The 24,562-nt window shown below is 37.9% G+C and overlaps 3 protein-coding genes across 3 annotated transcripts; all 3 read left to right on the forward strand.

Annotated features, from left to right (window-relative positions):
• The first annotated feature begins 946 nt into the window (after positions 1-946).
• LOC144632197 (fibrinogen-like protein A) lies at positions 947-3,123 on the forward strand. Its single transcript, XM_078490794.1, has 3 exons — positions 947-987; positions 1,799-1,948; positions 2,579-3,123. Exons 2-3 carry the CDS (start codon positions 1,849-1,851, stop codon positions 3,121-3,123), a joined length of 645 nt encoding a protein of 214 aa, XP_078346920.1. The 5' UTR covers positions 947-987; positions 1,799-1,848.
• Positions 3,124-6,617: 3,494 nt separating this feature from the next.
• Positions 6,618-7,529, forward strand: LOC144633923 (uncharacterized). Its single transcript, XM_078492854.1, has 2 exons — positions 6,618-6,745; positions 6,976-7,529. Exons 1-2 carry the CDS (start codon positions 6,646-6,648, stop codon positions 7,521-7,523), a joined length of 648 nt encoding a protein of 215 aa, XP_078348980.1. The 5' UTR covers positions 6,618-6,645; the 3' UTR covers positions 7,524-7,529.
• A 3,290-nt stretch (positions 7,530-10,819) lies between these two features.
• LOC144631269 (uncharacterized) lies at positions 10,820-15,600 on the forward strand. Its single transcript, XM_078489660.1, has 5 exons — positions 10,820-10,911; positions 11,564-11,713; positions 12,231-12,440; positions 13,258-13,407; positions 15,016-15,600. Exons 1-5 carry the CDS (start codon positions 10,875-10,877, stop codon positions 15,558-15,560), a joined length of 1,092 nt encoding a protein of 363 aa, XP_078345786.1. The 5' UTR covers positions 10,820-10,874; the 3' UTR covers positions 15,561-15,600.
• The last annotated feature ends 8,962 nt before the right edge of the window (positions 15,601-24,562 follow it).

Raw genomic sequence — 24,562 nt, forward strand, 5'->3', positions numbered from 1 at the left:
GTAGCTTAATTTCTGTCTGCAAATTTAGATTATATCTTCCTTTAGATGTTTAAGGATGAGGTTCTTCATGGGTAAAGCTGCCTATCAATAAAGTCAGAACAGTTTAGACCATAAATCTGCGAAATCCCCGTGACGTAGCTCCGTTATACTGTAGTTTCCCGCTAAAAGAAAAGTCAGCTTATATAAATTTTAGACACTGTAAATCACTACCATCCCAACTTTTGTTCTAGGAGTGCGGTATGTAAAGACGCTGATGTCATTATGTCGGCCTGTGATTATTGTGATGATACTTTTTCCCTTCGTGGAAAACTTGGTATTCGAAACAGCATCTCATTCCTACTCGGAATCACAAGCAAATCAGTTTTATGAAATGCATGAAGGTAAGTCACTTTTGTCCTCTAACTCAACGTATGATCTACATCTACATTTTATTCTGTCAGTAAAGTCATGAGACATCCCACTAAATATGAAACTAAATACATGTATAAGAAAAATAATAAAAATAATGTGTTAAAGTTTAAGAAGAATTACAGTTTTCCCCTTTTTTCTAAGCTTTACGTATTAACTTATTAACAAAATGTTAAATTGGTTTTAAAACTGTGAAGTGAACTAGAACTAACAATCTTTGAAGGCAAGTTATTCCATTCGCATATGGATCTTGGAAAAAACGAAAACTTAGAAACGTCCTTACTTATTTTAGGTATTCAATATTTACTTCACTTCAGGTGTTTCTTTTATTTTGCTTTTAAAAGTTTTTGTTTCACGATGGAATACATTCTATCTTCAGGCCTTAGGCTTGTTGGTCACGTCTCATTACTGGTGAAGTGAACGGTGGTTTACGATGTGCAAGAAATAGGGAATGTCAATCATACAACTGTCATTCTGACGGACACTATGGAAACGAAACATGTGAATTGAGCGACCACACACGACACACGAAGCCAAAGAAATTAATACCAGCCAAGGGATTTACTTACCACGAGAAAAGTAAGTAAATAACCACGGTTAATTAATGGGGACGAAACGTGTTAAATTTGTTAGCTTTCCTTTTCGGTAATTAATTATAACCCCAACATTGTGATGACCCTGTTTTTTAATCCCTAGCATGGCCGACATTTGTTTTCTCCCTAATATTAATGGGGTAGAACATTAACTACAAGGTCTTTGCTATAGAAGATTTCTCAAAATATTTTTTTTATGGTTCTCAACTTCAATGAATTATTTTTTTTTTCCAATGTATGTTCTACCGAAGCTCTTTTTTTCTATTTCAAATTAACCGCATTTTTAAATTTCGTAAACAGTACAAAAAAACCCTGAACCTCAAACAGATAAAATTCGGGTCAGGCAACCACTTCATAGAGACCTTTTTTCAAATATTTTCTTCATTACATAGTTTTTTTTTTCTTTTGTGTAAAAGGTAATTCAATGCTAGAGATGGTAAGAGAGACAAAAGATTAACCACTGTGATCCGCTTAACAGAAAAAAAGAAGCCCGTAATATATCTGAAGATGAATTAAACTTTTTCTTGCAAAGGTTTTGTAAAAACTGGTTAAGAAATGGATGCAGAATATATGAGCCAGGCACATTTTAAAACACCTTTTCAACGAAGCCTCCAGCGTTCGTTGAAACTTTGCCTGATTCTTTCTTTTTGCAAAGTTATTTAACTCGACTTTTTCTTGATCAATAAACACGCAAAATAGTACTTCACCAATATCTCGCCATCGTGACCTCACGCTTGGCCAATCATGCATTCGTATATTGAACATCATAAAACAATAGAAACGGTTTTCTATTGCAGTAAACCATGGCTGGAATGCCCACTGGCCTGGTCATTCATGTAAGAGCATCATGGATTCTGGACACTCCAGAGGAGACGGGGAGTACTGGATCGACCCAGAGGGTAATGGAAACCCATTATTAGTTTACTGTGACATGACAACTGACGGAGGTAAGTGATGGAGAGTATGGAGGATTGTGTGTAAAATTTTAACAGCAGTTTTTATAGTTTGATCGTCTGCATGGGAGAGAGTCGTTCTGAACTAAACCTGAGCGGAAGGGCTTGCCATCCCCCCCCCCCCTGTGGTTAGTAATAAGTCGATGGTGTTAATAAATTAAATGTGATCACCATTTTCCTTCGTGTGTGTTTAGTCAGTGTCGTGTTAAGGTTTCTACCAGTCTTTACGATGTAGGACGCCTGGTCGTCGAAGCATTTGTTTTTATTAGTCGCTCTCTGTCGTTTGGTGCATCCCCGGCCTGTCTTTTACGTTGTTAATTAAGTGTCGTAATATACTTATTCTACACCAGAGAGATTTTCTGACGAAAATACCTCGATTGTGTTTTCCACAAGAACAACTACAACTACTGCTTCATTAGACTAAACACTCACCGATTGAAACTACTGAAATCGTCCCTATAACTTTCGTTAGGACGTCGTAAACTCGGTATAGCATTTTGAAAATCATCTCAAAGACAAATTCTTTTTTCAAGGAGTCGAGCCGATTATTCTAGTGACTCCGACTTCTTTTCTTTATTTCCGACGTTATAACGAAATAACGGCGAAAAATACTGTGTCTTGTAGGAGGCTGGCTTTTGATCTACAACATTGTGATTGACGGTCCCTTTCCTCCCTACCCACTGGGTGTTGAGACATCATACCGAGGAATCAGCAATTATAACAACAGCAACATGGTTCTTGCGACTATTGCCATGAATGAGCTGCGAAAACACTTGTCCTACACTCAGCTGAGATTCCACTGCAATAAACAAAACACTCCACGTACGTTCCACGTGACCACGGTTGCTGACAGCGCTGGCGAAGCTGTAGTCCAGTACTTCAGCCGTCAGACGGATGCCATACCCTACGCCTGTGGATCATATGCAACACTGGAGGGCGACAACTCAGTTCTCGCAGGGGATTGTAGCGCATGGGGAACAGATGGGAATGGTGTCTGGTATGTTGGAAAATGGAGCCACGAAGGAATGCGGGAGTTGTTTAAATATCCGGCATTTATTTACGCTTCAAATCATTGGACCACTAATCCAGGTTGGGGCAGATGGGAATGTGATGACCTTTCTTCTGTTTCTGCATTACCTGGGGACTTCTGGAAGATTTATGTCCGTTAATCATAACTAACTGCACGTATCGCTGGGTTGCAGCTGACGTCACGGCGACATTGATGATAGACAAGAACAAAGCGTTTCCCTCCTCTGGGAGCTAAACTTTTAATTTTATCATGCAAAGTCTGCGAAAAAAAAAAATATTCTTTTGTGCACCAAGATGGCCGCCTTGTTACGTGGTTGCAAGCTTTAGTGAGTTTTTCGCATATTATTAGGGGGAAGATACCTAACTATAAAATATTTGTTGTGGAAGATTTTTTGACTTCATATCCTGGGCTTCTTAACTTCAATGCGTGACATTACCTTTTTATTAAATAATCGAACTCTTCATGTTCTTTCTTGAATCCCAACCGCATTATTTTGGTAAGTTACATTAACATAACAGGAAATTATTCCATTAAAACTCAAGCAGGTCATACTTTTTAATTCAACTTGATCCGTTATCGAATTATATTATATTAACCCATTAAACAATGCAATCCAGCGGCTGTATTTTTTAAAACCGCCCACTCAAATTTACGTCAAAAAATGATTTTGCTTGAAACTCTGGCAACTGAGAGACTTAACTTAAACAGATTTAGTTTGTTTCAAAATGAATTTCTGGCCGCGTTAGGAGCCATGAAATATTTTGCCCATTCGGGCCCGCCGCAACGTCATAAGATCAAAGGGCTGTTGAGCCAGCTCATTCATGTTTTCTTGTGTTAAATAAACTGAATGTTAACCGTTGTAAAGGGAGACAAGTAACAGTTTGAAATAGCAGGGGGCAAGTTGAGACCAACACTAGTGCTAATATGTCATTTTGGGGTTTCAAGGTGTCTTATTTTACTTAAGATACAGTCATTGCAAATGAATGTCTGCAACTCAGTCATGATGAAGATCGGCGAGAAGAACCTCTGCTGCACGTTTCGCAGCAGGTGGGGTGCCTGTGGAGATGAAGGGATTATTGGAGGAGCACTGCTACCTCCTCCACTACCCTGACCTAGCGCCATAATTCTTTTTTCCCTTTCCTGGTAAATGGTCTGGTCGTTTTGCGTTATCATAAAATCAGTGTTCATTTCTCTTCACAAGAATCACCCCCAGAGTGTAACATCCTTCACAGAATCTGGGTGACTGTAAAATAAGACATTCACCATTTTAGCTGTCATTACCGATTCCCATAAAGCATGACGAAGAAATAACAAAATCTGTACTTTTACAACATAAGATAAACCATTTGTTGGCGCACAAGCTATAGGAGGATTGTGTAAAAAATGTAGTGAAGACACTCCTGTCATGTATCTGAACAAATGTCATGATCACGCCGAAATTGTAAAATTGCACGAAATACACTAAAATTGCTAATAGTTGATTTAATTAGTACTGAAGCAGCTAAAACATTGGCAAGAAATGGTTTAAAAACCCAAATGAAGAGTAAAAGAAATGGTGTGTAGGTGATTTTCTTGGGAAATTCAAACAAAGTTAGAGCACGAGGCCAAGTAGAACGTGACTACCTGAGGTACGCGGTGTTGTCTAGTACACTAGCAGGTGGTTTAGACATCATAATTGCATGGAGATGAAAATAACGCTTAACAAAATAAAATTTTACCTATGTTCAATAAAATAAAGAAAATCTACTCACATTGCTTGTTTTTTGTTGTCCTTTTGGGTCATTTCGTCGTTTTAGGGGGTTCATCATTTTACGTTTTTTTTTGTCGAACCCACGTTCTACAACTTCCGTCCAGATTTTCAGTAGGGACTTTAAGATACCTGGACAGCTGACCTCGAGGACGGCTGACCGGAAGTAATTTTTCGCGTGTAGCCCATATTGCGCATGCCCGTTCCACGCACATTGCCGTCCAGCTCCGTCCAGCTGTTGTCGAGGACGTGAGAAGTAGAGTTTTGCCGTCCACCAGTGAACGGGAGTGCTTTTTGTATGATTTCGTTTAAAAATCTCATTATTTTTTAATTCTGTTACTTTGTTAGGTGGTCCTTTATGGTATTCTTGGTTTGGTACTGATAAAAAGTTTAGAAGTAAAGTTTTATTTGCGGTTGTGAATATATTTGCTGTGCTTTGCATAAACGCTGATGGCGAAGCCACGTGCGCGAAATCATGAACTTTCTTGCTTGTGTTTCTACAAAAACGTCACTTGGAATTTGTACCCTGTGAATGAAAATAGTGCTTTCTGGTCCCACACTTTGAGCTAAAAGCGCAAATGTTTTTCTTCGCATGTTTTGGGCTAAGGAATTATTGATTCACTAACGAAGCCGTCCTCCGTTCACACACGCCGGCTCTTAACGTTGGAAGTTCTCGCCAAGAACGTCGACATCAGCCCAGTCCTCCTTCCTCGCGAATTTCTACAGTCGTCGAGGTTAGCCGTCCAGGTATCTTAAAGTCCCTATTATCTCGTTCACTGCGTGCTCCGCAGCATGAACGAGCTAAAGGAATGTTTTACCATTTTATGGGCTTAAACAGACCGTATTTTGGCTGGTGACGTTTTCAGTTGGCGAACACACTGACGTGTATGTTTACACGTACGTACCATGAACGACATGAATCAAAAATAAAGGTACGCCAACACTCTTAATAGTAAAGTATAAATTTATCTTTTTTCAACCTGACTTGGTATCGTAAATATTCGATCATGAATTAGGGGAAATTTCACTAACAAGGAAATAAAGAATAAATTACTATACTTTTGAAAACGAAACCCTAGTCGTTCTTTGAAATAGCTGCTTTTTAAATTACTTCGTCTGCCACGACGGACTTGATCGCGTGTGTAAGCGCATGTTTAAATAAACCCGATTAGGGTCCTCTTAGGTGACAACATTACAGTTTCTTGATTCACATTTCCCGTTTTAGAAGTTCCGAAATTGTGATTTGATGTAAATTTATTTATTACACTGTACAAGGATTTCATTTCTTTTCACATTTTTATCTGAGCTTCATTGAAGTTATTTTTGACGTTACTTAGGGGGGAGGGGTAGCATGTAAAATGACTTCCGTTCTACAACTTCCGTCTACACATTTTTTGTCCACGCGCTGGACAACTTCCGCTTCAGAAGTTCCGAAATTGTGATTTGATGTGAATTTATTTATTACACTGTACAAGGATTTCATTTCTTTTCACATTTTTATCTGAGCCTCATTGAAGTTGTTTTTGACGTTACTTAAGGGGGAGGGGTAGCATGTAAAATGACTTCCGTTCTACAACTTCCGTCTACACATTTTTTGTCCACACATGTTTTGTCCACGCGCTGGACAACTTCCGCTTCCGTCTACATCTGCTACACTACAATACTCATTCTCTGAGAATGAGCTAAAAATGGGCATTTTTCGAGCAACTGTAAAATATTTCATTCGCATTAAACACTGACAATTTTTATATCAAATTGTTCATAAACATTTCTTGTTTTCTAAGAAAGAAGCAAATCATAAAACTGAAATTATCTAAATTAATGTGACCTAACAACTTACAGAAGAAACCGTTTACTATTGCAGTCGTACAAGGATGGAATTCCCTTTGGCCTGGCCATTCATGTAAAAGCATCATGGATTCTGGTCACTCCAGAGGAGACGGGGAGTACTGGATTGCCCCTGAGGGTAACGGAAACCCTATATCAGTGTACTGTGACATGACAACTGCCGGTGGTAAGTGATGGTGATAATGACAGTGATAATGATAATAATGATAATAATGTTGATAGTATTCTCACAAGCAAATTCAATATTATATTTAAGTCTTGGTGCTCGCGTAAACGTGTTCTCAAGTAAACCTAATATTGGTCTATATAATCCAAAATACTGATTCCTTTTGCCAACTTTTCTTTTTTATTCAAATTTATAACAAAAGTAACGGCGCACGACATACTGTTTTTCAGGAGGCTGGCTTCTGATCTACAACATTGTGATTAACGGCTCATCAGCTCCTACCACCTTGGATATTCAAACATCATACCGCGGAATCAGCCATTACAACAACAGCAACATGGTCCTAGCGACTACCGCCTTGAATGAGCTGAGAAGACACTTGTCTTTCACTCAGCTGAGGTTTCACTGCAATAAACAAATCACTCCACGTTCGTTGCACGTGATGACGGTCCCTGACAGCAGAGGGGAAGCTGTTGTTCAGTACTACAGCCGTTTGACGGATGTTCAACCCGACGCCTGTGGATCATTTGTAACACTGGATGGAGACAACTCAATTCTCGGAAGGAGTTGTGCTACTTGGGGAGAAGAAAATGGTGTCCGCAAAGTTGGTAAATGGGGGCAAACCGGATGGCGTGAGTTATACGATAAATCGTTATATATTTACCCTTACCAGAATTGGGCCACTAATCCATATCGTCCACCACCTAGATGGGAATGTGATGACTATTTCAGAACATCTGTATCACATGGAGACTTCGGGAAGGTTTATGTCCGTTAATCACTTGCAACTCTTGCGTATCCCTAAGTATTTAAATCCATTGAGGAAATTCGCGTAGCTTAGTTGCTATAATTGCACTAAGGTTTGCAATATTTTATGGTATTAAGTACTACAGGTACAGTATTTATTATTAGAAATCACCCGGTTAGAAGGCACGGGCCAAAAACTTTACTTTTCAGTTACCGGTGTTGTGGTCTGGTCTTTGCCTATTGTGCCGTTGCACTGTTGAAATGCTCGGAGATATTAGCTATGTTAAAAGCTACTCTACAATCCGAGGGTAAATAAAGTATTCACTTCACTTCACTTCACACGATATTCGCCACTTTAGAGTAGAGGAGTAACTAGGATGAGTCTCATCTCGATCTTATTATCAAGAAGGCGCTTTAAATTACTTTCAACTAACAACCTAGCTCTAAAGGTAAATAAACGCACCTCTCTTTGATCACCTGGCTAGCATCTTAGGCTAGAAGATTTCTTAGTTTTCATTTGCTTAATTGATGCATTTAAACTTTGACGTCATGGTGACGTCGACTGCGTATACGTTGCAAGATTGACAATGCAACTAGGACACGTTATAATTAATCTACTAAATTAAAAGTACTTTCGCAAAAAAATGAGTCCAATAAAAGTCTATAAGCAGTATAGGCTACACCGCTGAGTAAGTGATATAGGAGATATGAGACATCTTAAGTAAAGCATAATCTTGGATTAGAATATGAAATCGATGATTTTTTTTTATTTCCAGATTTGCTTTATTTAGTAAACTTTGTTATTATAGTGGAAAAAATGTTACCGAGCCCTAGAGACCGGAATTTTTGTCTCAGAGCCTTGATTGTCACAGTGTTTGTCAGTTAAAAAGTTATCCCTAGATGTGTAGTTTATGACAACTCATTCCCCTATTATATTAATGTCCCTCTCTTTTCGCTACGCTTTCGAGGCATTTGGTAACAACATTATATAAGGGGGAGACTAAGGCATAATATTTATCATATATAAATAACAAAATTAATTGGCATTCTTTTTTGCATGGATTAGGTGTAGAATGTTCAGCTAAGTAACGGATTAATATTTTAAGTATGCAATTTTAATATGTTGTGTAATCCTTCCTTATATTAGCTTTACTCCGACAGATGAACTGGGGTGCACAAAGGATTTGTAGCACAATGAACGCGGTCAGTTTAAATTGTATTAACTTTCAATAAATCATTTTAAAATCATTTTGTTTCTTGGTTGTGTTTCTTTTTCAAGCAGACTTAACAGTGACTTAACGTTAGTAGGTTACTCGCTAGTTCGTCATCATAGAATGTTTATTTTTCACCCAGTCTTTCTTTACCGGACAGTGTGGCACGCGCTATAGGGACTCCGTTCCAGTGGCTACTTGCATAGAAGACTTCATCCTGCAATCGCGAGAATAACAACTTCTTTTATAGCGGAGCTCCCAGCAGCCCAAAAGGGCCGCAGAGCAGAGCCCCATACCCATAGAAAATTAACAGGCCCATGCTTTTGGTTTTTCACGGTCATGATGGCTAGCGGCATGGTTCGCGGGCGCGGGCGCCTAGCGACGACGTCGCCCTAACATGGCGGCCATACTTCAGAAATACGTTCAAGATTATGGTTAACGCAAGCTTTCATCTTTGATATTGGACATCCATGACATAGTCAATTGACAGCTGTCAAAACAAGGTATCCGCTGACCAGTATCACATGACCATATCGCGGTCTCACATATAGAACTTATCAAGGTCGAATGTTTTTTTTTTAAGTTTACCGCTGGCCAACATTGGATTGCGGGTTCAAGTGCTATATATTTTCCTGTTATCGGTCAGTAAATTCGGATTTACGAAAAGGGCGAAGTAAATAATCGGGGAGCTCCGCTTTTACGCTTGGCTAAATCTAGTGAATAAGAGGATCTCAATGGTGTGGGGGCTTTAGCTTGTCTTTTATGGCTGATGCTAACGGGTAATTTATTTTTGTTACGATTAACAAAAAATTTGAAAGGAAACTTTTGAAGGCAAATGCGCAAATTTCTGCGCTTGTAAAATCGACAATTTTATCGTCGAATACTCAAACATTGGAATTGTGTATTTCAAATAGTAAATGTTTCAATTATACAGAAAGAAATATTTCGCTTCATATGCTCTTTAACAAGTTCAAAATTATTTTTAATTGTCCCCAATCACATTTTGAAAAGAGAATGAAGAAAATGCATTGGCTTGGTTTTTTCATAGCCATTGCAACTCATAAAGAAAATGGAATATATCTACAACAGTTAGAGCTGTCAAAATCTTTGTCATTTGTTGCTTTGACCGTCAGTACATCTACAAATCTGGTGATTTTTAATTTAATTTGTTCTTTCAGGAGACGATTTCCCATTGTCAATAGCTAAATGCGCTGTCTTAGCCTAAGACAACGAAATTAAGGATGAAAGCCCAAGCATTTTGACAACTAGCTACTGAACTTCGCGTCAGAAAAGTCGTCGGTTTGTGTAGCAATGGTTTTGAAAGTACTAGCTGATGGCTCGCGTTTCCCGAGTACGTTTATTGGTCAAAAACCACTTGAGTAACCATAAAAATAATAAAGAAACAAACAAATAAATAAAAAACAAAAGAAAACTGATTGACTTTATTGGTGGCATTAGCGCTGCTGTGGTAATTGTGGATACTGTTAGCAACAAACAAATATCCCAACTGGTTAGAGTCTTTTTTAAACAAAGCGCGGCCTGGAACTGTTTTTTTTTTTTAATCTTTCTGCTTTCTCCATATAATCAATCTTTGTAAATCACCAGGATGCTAGAAAGTTCCTAGAACTGTAAACACCACTTTCAAATTAAAACAAAGCGTGCCATATGTTGTTATGTGTGATAGTTCTCATAATATGCTTTCTGTCTTCCAGAATTAATTAATCTTCTTTAAGAAAACATTCCTTTTATGGTGCTTTTTCGGAATTCCGTGGCATTGCATGGAATTGACTCAAAGCTGTCAACCCATGAATTCCTCTTTCCTATCTCAGCTGTTTTAACTTATGGTATAAAATATATAAAGATGAAACATGTTTGTGTAAAGCATACTTAAATTTAAAGGAACAAAAACAGTTAACGATAAGTTAAATTTAAAATAGATACCCTTAAAATACCACGTCTTTGTTATTTAACAACTGTATGATATTTGTTTTACAAAGCACTGCCTTCATGCTGAGGTATAAGGCCGAATATCAGTGTTTATTTGATTACGTGTTTGTACTTCTTTGTTATTTGTTTACTCGGAATATGTCACGAATACAGTTTTCAGGAAGCTAATGTTCTGAAGAGACTTAAACAAATTTAAAAGGAAATCTGTGATCGCTGATCGAAAAATGGCCGGAAAGATTAAACTCTTCATCGAACGAAAAGGTAAGAATTTCTTTAGTTATTGCATCGTGAAAAACATTATAAACAGGACATATGTGAATATTTGTAACTTTTGAAAATCTGTTTTTCCACAAAACAAAGGTCCGCTTATACGTTTCAGTTTAGACACTGTTAATCGCCACCAGCTTAACGTTTGTTTTATCAGCAGAACTGTACGTAAAAGTGGTTATTGTATGACATAAATATATATGTAGGAGGACATATGAAATGTATATAATTGGGAATTTAAAAGGGGCTTCGTCACGGATTTCACCATAATTTTAAACAGCCAAACTTAACAAAGTTTAAACCTAAAAGAAGGTTTGTTTTTTTTATTTAAAATTGCTATATTATTAGAGCACTGAAAGTGTTAACAAGCGTCTTGGGCTGCGGATGAAAATGAATTGCAGTTTGAAAAATTAAGGCTAAACTTTTCAAGTTGTTTTTGCGCGGCTTAAAAAATCAATAATTAAAGCGGAAGCTTGATTTATATCTTACTTTAGATGTTCAAAGATGATGTTCTTCATGGCTAAAGCTGCCTATCAATAAAATCAGAACAGTGTAAACAATAAATCTGTGAAATTCCCGTGATGTAGCTCCTTTAAACTGTAGTTTCCCGCTAAAAGGAAGGTTACCAGCACAAGTTTTGTTCTAGGAGTGCGGTATGTGAAGACACTGATCGTATTATGTCGGCCTGTGATTATTGCGATGATACTTCTTCCTTTCGTGGATAGTTTGGTATTCGAAACAGCATCCCATTCCTACTCGGAATCACAGGCAAATCAGTTTTATGAAATTCATGAAGGTAAGTCACTTTTGTCCTCTCACTCAACATCTGATCTACATGTACATTTTATTATGTTGGTAAAGTCATGGCACATCACACTTACTTTCCTGACAAATAGATTAAAAATGTGAAACTGAATATAAGAAAAAAAAATCAAAAAAAATGTGTAAAAATTTAAGAAGAATTACATTTAGTTCTATTTTTATGCTATACGCATTAACTTATAAAAAAATGCTAAATTGGTTTTAAAACTTTGCAATGAACTCAAACTTACAATCTTTTGAAGCAAGCTTTTCCATTCGCCTTCCGCATATGGATCTTGGAAAAAAGACAACTTAAAAACGTCCTTACTTAATTTAGGTATTCTTTATTTTTAGTTACTTCACTTTAGGTGTTTTCCCATTTTCGTTTTTTTTTTCGTTTCTTGTTTAGGTATTCTATATTTACTTCACTTCAGCTGTTTTTCTTTTCTCGCTTTTAAAAGTTTTTGTTTCACGAGTTTACTTTTTGATGAAATATACATTTCTATTTTCAGGCTTCAGGTTCGTTGGCCACGTCATAGAAACTTCGATTACTGGTGAAGTCAACGGTGGTTTGCAATGTGCAAGGAATAGGAAATGTCAGTCGTACACCTGTCATTCTGATGGGCACTATGGAAACGAAACGTGTGATTTGAGCGAGCACACGCGGCAGACAAAGCCAAAGGACTTCATACCAACCACGGGATTCACTTACCATGAGAAAAGTAAGTAAATAACCACGGTTAAGTTAAAGGGAAGGAACTCTTTTAATTCCATAGCTTTCTTTGTTGGTTTAAACCCCAAAATTGTGATTATTCTGTAATTTTCTAGCGTGATTGAAATCTATTTTCCCTATAACATTAAGGAGAAGAAAATAAATATAATGTATTTGCTATGGAAGCTAATGCTCCACAATTTCTATGAGTGAGTTTTTTCCAAAGTATATGTTCTACCAAATGTTCACTTTTAAATGCCAACAGCAGTTGTCAATTTCATGAACAGTACAGAAAACGCCTAAACCGCAAACAGCTAATATTTTAACGTATAATTTGAGTCATTAAAAAGCAACCACTTCATAGAGACCTGTTTTCAAATATTTTCTTCATTACATATTATTTTTTCTTTTGTATGAAAAATAATTCAATGTTAGAGATGATAAAGAAATCAAAAGATTAACCAGTCTAATCCGCTAATCAGAACAGAGAAGCCTGTAATCGTTGTTGTGCAAGTTTTTCAAAAAATGGTTAAGAAACGGACGCAGTACTAGTACGAGCCAGTCACTTTTTGAAACGCCTGTTTAGCGAAGCCTCCAGCGTTCTTTGAAACTTTGCCTGATTCTTTCTTTTTGCAAAGCTATTTAAGTCGACTTTTTCTTGGTCAAGAATAACGCAAAATAGTACTTCAGGACCAATACCTAGCCATCGTGACCTCACGCTTGGCCAATAACGCATTCATATATATTGAACATTATAAAACAAAAGCAAAGGTAACTGATGTGATGTAGCACCTTACAGAAGCAAAGCTTTTTTTTTGTTATTTCAGTTAAACAAGGTTTGCATGACCATCAGCCTGGTCATTCATGTAAGAGCATCATGGATTCTGGACACTCCAGAGGAGACGGGGAGTACTTGATCGACCCTGAGGGTAACGGAAACCCTTTACTAGTTTACTGTGACATGACAACTGACGGTGGTAAGTGATGGAGAGTATTGAGGATTGTGGGTCACTCTGCAAAACATTTTTTTTTAGTTTTCCCAAAGATTCATTATTACAATGTTAACAGCAGTTCTTATAGTTTGATCGTCTACATGGGTGAGAGTCGTTCTGAACTGAACCTGAGCGGAAGGACTTGCCTTCTTCTGAGTCAAGTGAAAAGCTGTTGTCAGTCGATGATGTTTTAAGTGTGGTCAGGGCCATACCTAGGATTTTTTGTCTGCGATGGCAAACTCCACAAAACTCCGCCGCGGGCGGGGGGCAAACTACAATATAGCTTTAACCCTATTTAGACTGGGCTTTTTTGGACCTTCTCAGACCGGGGGTGGGGGCTTCGGAAGCCACCCCCCCCCCCCCCTATGTAACTTCCAGATTATTTAAGCAATCACCATAAAACTTATAGGATGTATTGTACGTCCGAAACTATTTCTTTTGGTATACGTCACGTGGGATGGTGACGTCGCATCACGTGACAATTACATCATAATGTCAAAACAGCCGCCATCTTGGATCCGCCATCTTGGATTTCAAAATTTTCCAAAATGCCAGAAAACCACCCAACATCACTGCAAAGTACTCAAAATGAAAAAAAAAAATGTGCTTTAAACCCGTAAAAATGTAAAAATAATTCCATTTAAGTTGATTTTTATTAACAGAAACACGCAAAATTACAAATTTGGGAAAACATGCCTGTCAAAATGCCGTTGCCATGGTGATGTCAAGTTCCTGACACATCATCCAACCCTACCAAATCGTTGCCAGATAAATTTTAGGAAAACTCAGAAAGTTTGGTAGCGTTTGCAATTGGTTAAAACTTAAAAAAGTTCAAAGTCAACGCGGGCCTCAAAAGCCCCCCCCCCCCCCCGGTCTGAATAGGGTTAAGAAATAGCCCAGAAAAATCAAACGCTATGTTAGAAATTTAGTTTTCCTGGCGGGGGGCAACTGCACCCCCCCCACCCTTCCCCCGTTAGGTACGGCCCTCTTGTTGGGAGTCTGGATGATCGGGCCCTCCACTTACCTAAAGGTCTGGATCCACCACTGGTTTGATCTAAGTTTCTGTACTAGTCTTCCAGAGACAGTCATTGTAAATAGTTAGTACTGTAAGTTAAGTATTCAGCAACGTCAAAGTCGATTTTGTGGTTAGTAATAAGTCGATGGTGCTAAGAAATGTGATCACCATTTTTCTTCGTATGTGTTTAGTCCGGTGTCGTGTTAAGGTTTCTACCAGTCTTCACGATGTAGAAAGCCTGGTTTAATCGCTGTCTGTCGTTTGGGGCGTCCCCGGCTTGTATTTGACGTTGGTCAAGTGTGTCGTAATATACTTATCCTACACCAGAGAGATTTTCTGACGAAAATACCTTGACTGTGTTTTCCACAAGAACACCTACAACAACTACTTTATTAGACTAAATACTCACCGATTGAAACTACTGAAAACATCCCTGTAACCTTCGTTAGGACGTCGTATACTCGATACTCGGTATAGCATTTTGAAAATCATCTCAAAGACAAATTCTTTTTTTTTAAGGAGTCCAGCCTATTATTTTAGTGAATCTGACTAACGGCGAATAATACTGTGTCTTGTAGGAGGCTGGCTTTTGATCTACAACATTGTGATTGACGGTCCATTTCCTCCCTTCCCACTGGGTGTTGAGTCATCATACCGAGGAATCAGCAATTATGACAACAACAACATGGTTCTTGCGACTAGTGCCTTGAATGAGCTGCGAAAACACTTGTTGTTCACTCAGCTGAGATTCCACTGCAATAAACAAAACAATCAACGCACGTTTCACGTGACCACGGTTGCTAACAGCGCTGGCGAAGCTGTAGTCCAGTACTTCAGCCGTCAGACGGATGACATGCCCTACGCCTGTGGATCATATGCAACACTGGAGGGCGACAACTCAGTTCTCGCAAGAGCTTGTAGCGCATGGGGAATAGATGGAAATAATGTCTGGCATGTTGGTAAATGGAGCCACGAAGGAATGCGGGAGTTGTTTGAATATCCGGCATTTATTTACGCTTCAAATCATTGGACCACTAATCCAGGTTGGGGCAGATGGGAATGTGATGATCATTTTTCTGTTTCTGCATTACCTGGGGACTTCTGGAAGATTTATGTCCGTTAATCATAACTAACTGCACGTATCGCTGGGTTGCAGCTGACGTCACGGCGACATTGTTGATAGACAAGAACAAAGCGTTTCTCTCCTCTGGGAGCTAAACTTTTAATTTTATCATGCAATGTCTGCGAAAAAAAAAATATTGTTTCGTGCACCAAGATGGCCGCCTTGTTACGTGGTTGCAACCCAGCAATCCCTGAGAATTTGAATCCAGAGAAAATTTTCGTAGTTACACACTCAGGTCTAACTATGGGACTACAGTTGATCACGGTAACTCCAGCCTTCAAAGGAAATCGAAAAAGGTTCGAATTATCTAAAATTCGAGTTATCGAGGGTAATAGTCCGGGAGCTAGGAGCACAGAAATGATGTTTTGCACTTCAAGAGTACTGAAAAGGTTTGACAACGGATTTCAATAGATTAAAACCTCCTCTTTCACGCTAGGTAGTTTGTGGTTTCAAATTGTGGTATACGTTTTGAGTTATAGCTGTTTTTGTCAGTCGGTACAGGTCAAATGAGAACGAGGCTGAAATTGCAACTCAATTTATTCATAAAAACTTATTCAATAAGAAAATAAATGTTATCCAGATAACTGATAGGACTCTATAAAAGTCGATTTTATGAAAACCACCACGGCTAGCAAAGAAATCACATGATATTTGTCCTCGTTTTGTGTGACGTGTCACAGCATTCTCATTTTCTGTTACATAGGAACAGAAACCTTTCGCTCACGTTCACCTGCAAACCATTTGCTCTTTTAATTTGCTCTTTCCGCACTAAAGAAAGGCAATATTTTTTAAATTCATCACTTGCTGACGTAAAAAATTTGGTGAATGCCGTTAAAGTGGCGCCTTTTAACTGAAGCCTCGCTTTGATGTTAAAAGGAAAACGATCAGTGATAATAAACTTAGTTAGGAAAAAACAATATTTTATAAAATTTGTCCCTAACGAAAATATCTAAAAACAGGTGTTGTCGATCGGTTATAGTAGAAAATAAAGCTAGAGATCGCATTTGGTGCTTAAAAACATTCAAAGATTTTATTAGAACTTGTTCTCCATTTCGTTCGTTGATCAGACATCAAGAATGTTACAAATTCCAAGTAACAAGTAGTCACATTTTGTTCTTTCAAGAGCGCTTTGACAAGAACTCAAGAGCGCGTTTGAACTGCATTAGTCGTTTGTAAAGGTTTGTTATTCATTTCGTGTTGTTTTCACAGCACGACAATATTAAACAACATGAAGCAATAACCAAATGAGGGAGGGTGATGGGGGGGGGGGCGGGGGGGGGGGGGTTAAAAAAGAACTGTTGTACACTATTAAGTCGACATTTGGCCAAGTGTCTCAACAGCGGTGTCCGAGATTGCACGGGCTTGGCAAAAAACCTGCGATGTAGCTGCTTGTAAACTTCCATGCACAAACATACATTTCCTTGAAGATAGCTTTCAAGAAACAAAAAAATGATATTCAAGACTGTTACGTTCATTACGAATCCTGTCTGCTTTATTTCCTCAGCCCTCGTACGTTTAAAACTGAAAGATGTATAAGCGACGTAGCCTCGAAATTTTTCCGAAACTTTGAGAAGAAGATCTACTTTATGATACAAAAATGTTCATTAGAGCATTTTTCCCCCGTGAATGTTTTGATGTGCCGAGCGTTTGCCTGGGACCGTGTTTAGTGATGTGCAGGTTAAGCCTCAGTTTCAGCTTTTTGACATAATTCTTCATTTAAATCACGACGTTCCTGACTACGTTTTAGGTACCAATACAGAATGAGTAGATTGTAGCCAGCCATTATTATTCTGGGATGAATGTTACATTGTTTTACATTATTTTCTGACTTCGTGTCTGAAATAGTGACATTTATGATGCAGAGTGTTTAGGATATGTAAAAAAAGATATTATGCTGTCATACTTCGTCAAAAACCAACGAAAAACATCAAGAACAAAACAAAAACAATGCAAAAGTTGACAAGATATTTCAGAATAAGTCTTAAAAAATTATTTTGCAGAAAGTGACTGTCAATTGTGGCTTTCGGCCCTTCATTGGGTTGCCCAAAACACACTCTTACCTTGTAAAACAAACTAAGGGCTACCTGACTAAATTAAGGAAAATAATTTTGATGTGTCTTACTAAATCAAGAACCTAAGTGGAAGATTAAATGATGTTTGTTGATGAAGAGACTTGCTATTCTGTTTCTTTTGACACAATATGACTCATCCATTAAGTACAAATTAGTTAGCCTTGCTTGGGAAGAGATTCAGACAGAAGCTCCCCTATACTGCAAAGTCCGTTCTCGGGTCTACCCTGCTGCTTTCTCCAACCATCCTAAGATTTCTTGATAAGCCTGTGTTAATAGGTATGAGTTTCCAAGTATTTTGCTTTCCATTATCAACATCAACATTTCGATTCCTTGCATTATCAGTATCAGTAAATCACCTCATTCAGAATCTGGCGATTAAATGAAATCACCCCTGCCTCTCACAAAAAAGTCTCCTCAAGACGAAAGGGAAGTGATAAATTGTGCGATCATTGCATTTTGGCCGCGAGAAAGCCTACACAAGGTTTCTATTACAAACCAAACATAATTCGAAAAATAGTGCGAGAGCTGCAGTCTTGCGAGACACTGCGGTACTTTAAACACTTATGTGCTGCCCAGTTAGGAGCTCGATTCGTGAGAAAACCACAATTTTTGGTCCATGAGAAAAGCTCAAAAAAAATGCCATGACTCTTCCTGTGAGGCGACTTGAATTGCCAATGAAGGCGCTGACTGGTCAGCACAAACTTGTTTCATTACTGGGAAAGTTGCCATAAGACTTGGGAAATTGTTGTGGATTGTAGTTCCCTCCTTTTTTATGCATTTCCTGGTGCTTTGAACTCTCTTGCTGTAACTGAAAACCGAAATGCTCAAACAGTTTTATGCAGAATCAAAAACTAAGATCGTTTAGGGCGGTTAAAAAAAGCGGCAGAGGTAGACGAGAGAACAGCAAACAAACCAAAGCTTTGATCTATAGAATGTATTCATCTCGAAAGAGAGCTGTTTGTACGTACTGCGAATGAGCTGTGCTATGTCGTTTACTGTGAAGAAAAAGAACATTACAGTATTTTCCTGAAGCTAAAGTCATTCAGACTTACGTTTGAATATATAACCTACAGCTACCAAAGACCTTGCCATAACCTGTTGGGCATGGATAGAAAAAGTAATACAAAACTGATGCTGCACTGTACGGGGGACCACGAGTGCCGAAACAGAAATAGAATGACTGTTTCATTAAGCGACTATTTGTGACTTGGTATTTATGATATTCTAGGCGTCATCACGATCGTTAATTTTTAAATACGAGACAAGTTTTAACAAAATCTAAGGTGGAAACTTTCTAAATGTTCTTCTTTAAATTGGGTCTGATAGGTCTTGTCAGAACTGACATACGGTAGTTTAACGTCATATTTGTTTTCTAAGCTACAATTGACAGCACTTGCATGTACTTTAAATATATTCTTATGGGCAAATTTCATTAAACATTGCTTCTTTCTTTACCAAGTTTAATATTTTTCTTTTCTTTTTCCATTGACATGAAAGCGAGGCTTCAATAGAAACGCGCTACTTTAACGCCTTTGGTACGGCCGGTCAAGGTTTTTATTTCAGCAAGTGATGAATTTTAGAAATATTGCCATTCTTTAGTACGAAAAGAGCAAATTGAAAGAGCAAACGGTTTGCAGATGACCATGAGCCGGAAACGTTTCTGTTACTATGTAACAGCGAATGAGGATGCTGTGACACGCCACACAAAACAAGAACAAATATCATGTGATTTCTTTGCTAGCCGTGGTGGTTTTCATAAAATCGACTTTTATAGAGTCCTATCAGTTATCTGGATAACAATTTATTTTCTTATTGAATAAGTTTTTATGAATAAATTGAGTTGCAATTTCAGCCTCGTTCTCATGCGAGACCTTGTTTGACCTGAATCGACTGACAAAAACATAGCTATAACTCGAAACGTATACCACAATTTGAAACCACAAACTACCTAGCGTGAAAGAGGAGGTTTTAATCTATTGAAATCCGTTGTCAAACCTTTTCAGTACTCTTGAAGTGAAAATCATCATTTCTGTGCTCCTTGCTCCCGGACTATAAACCTAGTAATAAAATAACACTTTGGGGAGTTAAAAAAAGTTTGAGTTAGCGGGAGGTTCGAGTTATCGAGGGCTCAAGCTATCGGGATTCAACTGTATTTGTTGCAATAATTTGGGGTATTTGGTATTCCAATCCAATCCAATCTTTATTTAATCACACGGTAAAAAAGAATCATCAGTAAACTATAAAAAAAATTAAAAAAAGCATTACACTGTTTTACATGATTGCCGTAAAGGAATCCGATATGTCAGAGATTCGATTTATGATTTCTCGTTTAAAGTGCCCAATGGAGCCAATATCCCTCATTTGCTGGGGCAAATTGTTCCATAAAAGGGCCCCACTATAACTAAAATTTCGCTTTAAATAATTTGTGTGTGGCTTGGGCAGGTCAAGTTTACCTTCGAGATTTCTTAAATTGTATTCTGCGCGGCGGGTAGTGAATAATTGAGACAAGTACTCTGGGGCAAGGCTGTGTATTGATTTAAACATCATCAATGCTTTTTGCGTCTGACGACATTTAGATAACTTCTCCCAATTGAGTTTTTCCAAAAGGAGGTTCGAGCTCGTATCATAAGGCGATTTGGTAATCACTCTGGCTGCGCGATTTTGGAGTTTTTGCACTTTATCGCTAAACTGGCTGCTCACCTTACTAAAGGTAAAGAATTTACTATTACAAAACACCGTGTTAGAAAACATTTGAAAAAATCGTACCTCTATAACTCGATATAAGCAAAGAACTTGCAGGATCTGTTGACTTATTTAATAAGCTATAGGAACACTGGGAACACTTGCCTGCGGTTTGCGCTTCCACGGCATTTCGCGTGCTATCTGACTCTCGCCAAATATTTTCTCTTTATTAAAATAATTGGTTGACAAATCTTAACAATGGGAAGGTTTTTGCTATTTACACAATTGTAACTTTGATATTTGATGGAATGAAGCAAGCTGTTTAAAAAAGACCGTTTGCACATTTTCACGAAAAAAAAAAAACTCCATGATCTCGCGTTAACCCTATTCAGACCGGGGGGGGGGGGGCCTTTTGAGGCCCGCGCTGACTTTGAACTTTTATAACTTTTTTAAGATTTAACCAAACGCTGCCAAACTTTCTGAGTTTTCCTAAAATTTATCTGGCAACAATTTGGTAGGGTTGGATGATGTGTCAGGAACTTGACATCACCATGGCAACGGCATTTTGACAGGCATGTTTTCCCAAATTTGTAATTTTGCGTGTTTCTGTTAATAAATATCAACTTAAATGGGATTATTTTTACATTTTTGCGGGTTTAAAGCACATTTTTATTCATTTTGAGTAATTTGCAGTGATTTTCGGTGGTTTTTTGGCATTTTGGAAAAATTTTGAAATCCAAGATGGCGGATCCAAGATGGCGGCTGTTTTGACATCTTGATGTAATTGTCACGTGATGTGACGGCACCATCCCACGTGACGTATACCAAAAGAAAGAGTTTCGGACGTACAATACATCCTATAAGTTTCATGGTGATTGCTAAAATATTCTGGAAGTTACATAGGGGGGGCTTCCGAAGCCCCCCCCCCCCGGTCTGAGAAGGTCCAAAAAAAGCCCGGTCTGAATAGGGTTAACGCTGCCGGCCCCCAGGATCGGAGGTCTGCGGTATGCTTGGTTTCTCGTTTTACCTCCTCGTTTTTTAAGTGTAGTTCGACTTTACTTATGTTTTATATTTCATGATAGAGAATTGGCCAATTTTTGCTCTTTGGTAAATAAACGCCGGAATCTCTCTTTAACGGCACATATACTATTTCAGTTTAGCCAAAAGACGAACGCACGAAGCTTAAGGTTTATTTGCGTGATGCATATAAGCCTTATGAGCCTTCAACGCGACAGCGTTATTTCATGATTCATAATGCCAACATACCTATCAATTTCATCTACATTCTTGGAAGTTATTTAAAAAAGCAAGTGTGCTGATTTTTTCTTTCGGTTCATGAGCCTACGGGACTTAAAGCCCTGGCCAAACGGCAACGCAAGTGGACGCAAGTAGTCGGCAACTTGAACTTGCGTACAAACTTGCGTTGGGGGGGGGGGGGGGTGGGGCAAACGGACTCGCAAGTTTACTCGCAAGTGCACGCAAGTTGTCAAAAAAGCCATTTAAATGCTACTGCGCGCGCTACAATTCAGTATTTGAAGTAAGCAGCAAAACTTGCGTTGACTTGCGTTGGGTGGCCAAACGGTGAAAAACTTGCGTTCACTTTCGTGCAAATTTGATCTCGACCAAAGTGAACGCAAGTCATCGCAAGTCAACGCAAGTGTACGCAAGTCCAGGCCAAACGGAGACGCAAGTAAACGCAAGTTTTCAATTTGCGCCCACTTGCGTCTCCTTTTGGCCAAGCCTTAGGCTGTATAGGTTTCACTGCATCAGGCTTCACTAAGAGATACGAGACGTCTAAGAAAACCATAATTTGGTTTAGAAAAGGGAAATCTAAATTTTTCTTTATTTCATCCTGGCTTTTGTTTAGCAATAAAAAAAGACATCCGTGTTTTTAGGATTTTTTGCCACAGTGAAGCAAATGTTATGGAGCACTGGACCTTGACATTTTTTGTCTCGGAGCCAGTTGTTTAGCACAGTTTTGGGGTGATGAAGTTTTCATTAGATGTGTAGATTATGACAACTCCTCCCACTCTCTCTGCTACGCTTTTGAGCCATTTGGTGACGACATTAAATGAGGGGGGAGGGATGAGACATAATAATTATTTATCATATACATATCTATAAATAACAATAATAATACACCGTTGTATTAATTTTAAGACATTGCCATTTCTTTGTTTCAAGGTTTTAGATGTAGTATTTTTATCTACGTAAGTAACGGATTAATCTTGTTAGTATGGGAATTTAATAAGTTAACGCACACCTGATTGTACTATTGATCCTTTTAATTAATACTTTGACAGATGGAGAGCAGTGCACAAAGGATTAGTAGCCCAATTGAAGCACTTAGTTTAAATTGTATTAACTTTCAATAAATCATTTTAAAATGTGTTTCTTGAATGTGTACTCAAGTGGACTAATTGTAAATAGGTTGCATTGAAGGCTACATCCGACCATTCCGCGGATTTCAACTTGTTTTATAAGATGATCTCAATTTGGTGGTGGCTTCTAATTTTAAGTCTAACGGTTAATATTGAGGGTAGTTTTTACACCTAAAGGATTAATTTTTTTTTAAGCTAACAGAAATCTTAAAAAAATGTCCACAGTTTTTAAAAAAGATTAAAAATCAATTTAGATTGAACCTTAGAAGCTCGATGTCCTCAATCACATTTCAAAGAAAAGGAAGAAAATGAGTTGGGTTCTTCGTCGAATTTAATCTTTGACTTACATTTCTTTGGACTCACCTTTCTAGCGCAATATTTACTTACTATATAGATATATTTCAATACAGCCTGCGCCACTAGAAGAAGGTCTAAAAATATTCAGTGCTGTCAAAATCTCTGTCGACTGTTGCTTTGACAGACCCTTGACTAATTCAGCAGACACTTTGCCAAATAGGACACCTCTGCTTTTCTCGGCACGAAGACACAACACAATACACATAAACATCTTGAAAAGAGATCACATTGGTGCGGTCTGATTTTGAGCCCTGGCTGGGGTCAACCTGTATATGGGTTTTAAGTTTGTGTTTTTTGTAGTATATCAACTACAGGAGACAGTGTTTCATTACATTTCTAAATATGGCAACTTGCTGCTCTTCCCTCTAGCTGGAAATGTGATTTAATAGTGTTTGATGCATCTTAGAAATAAAGAATAATACATGGGCGTCCATGGAATTTCTCTTTAAATGTTCAAATCGATATCTCAAGAGTGAAATATCGATTTGAACATGAGAAGAGAAATTTCATATCTCCAAGCAGCTATGCTTAATTCTGTTTATTTATTATTTACTAATTACGAGGTTTTTGACGATTTTCCGCAGATTTTCAAAATGTTAATGTTGTCCGAAGGTCATACGAATGTTTCATTTTCTGACCTTTTTCGAAGATTGCCGAAAATTACCGAATATTGCCGAGGATGATCCGAAGAAGTTTCGTCTTAAAATTGATAAACTTTCGCTCATTCAGGATTGAAACATCGAGTAACGCGTCAGAACGTGATTGGTGATATCAAACACACGCAAAAAATTATCGTAATTTTACACACGTTGAGATACTGTTTTTCTCGATGTTCAAACTCGCAATAAACAATCGCAGTTTATTTAATAAAAAATATTTAACGAACGTAAAGGGAAAAATGAAATCGTAAAACTTTAAGCTTTCTAAGATTTATATTCAAAACACTATAACAGGTATGACTTATGAATTAACAGTTTTGAGAAGTTTTTAATATAAAAAAATAAGGGACTATTTTCATTTATTAATTTCACACAGTCAGTCTACAGGGAGAAATAGAAACAATCTTAAAATTAAGGGAGAACTCGAAACGGTTTTGAAAGTACTTGCTTACGGCTTGCGTTTCTCGGGTACGTTTATTGATAGAAAACCACCCGTGTAACCATTAAAAAACAACAAATAAACAAATAAAAATGGATGGCTTTATTGGTGGTATTAGCACTGCTGTGCTAATTGTGGACACTGTAAATCAGCAAACAAATAATTAAAACCCAACATAAATCTGTAGAGAATGTCTCTATTCTCTCAATATAAGCAATCCTTTTAAATCACTAGGATGTCAGGAAGTTTCCAGATCAGAATCACCGAATTAAATAAACAAAGCGTGTCATATGTTTGTTTCTGTGTTAGTTCTCAAAATTTGCTTATTGTCTTCCATATTTAATCAATTTACTTTGAGAAAAATTCCAATTTATGGTGCTTTTCTGGATACTGTGACAAAGCAGGGAAGTCA

This window comes from Oculina patagonica, chromosome 12 (assembly GCF_052425735.1).
Source record: "Oculina patagonica isolate OP01 chromosome 12, crgOcupat, whole genome shotgun sequence".
Taxonomy (NCBI): Eukaryota; Metazoa; Cnidaria; class Anthozoa; order Scleractinia; family Oculinidae; genus Oculina; species Oculina patagonica.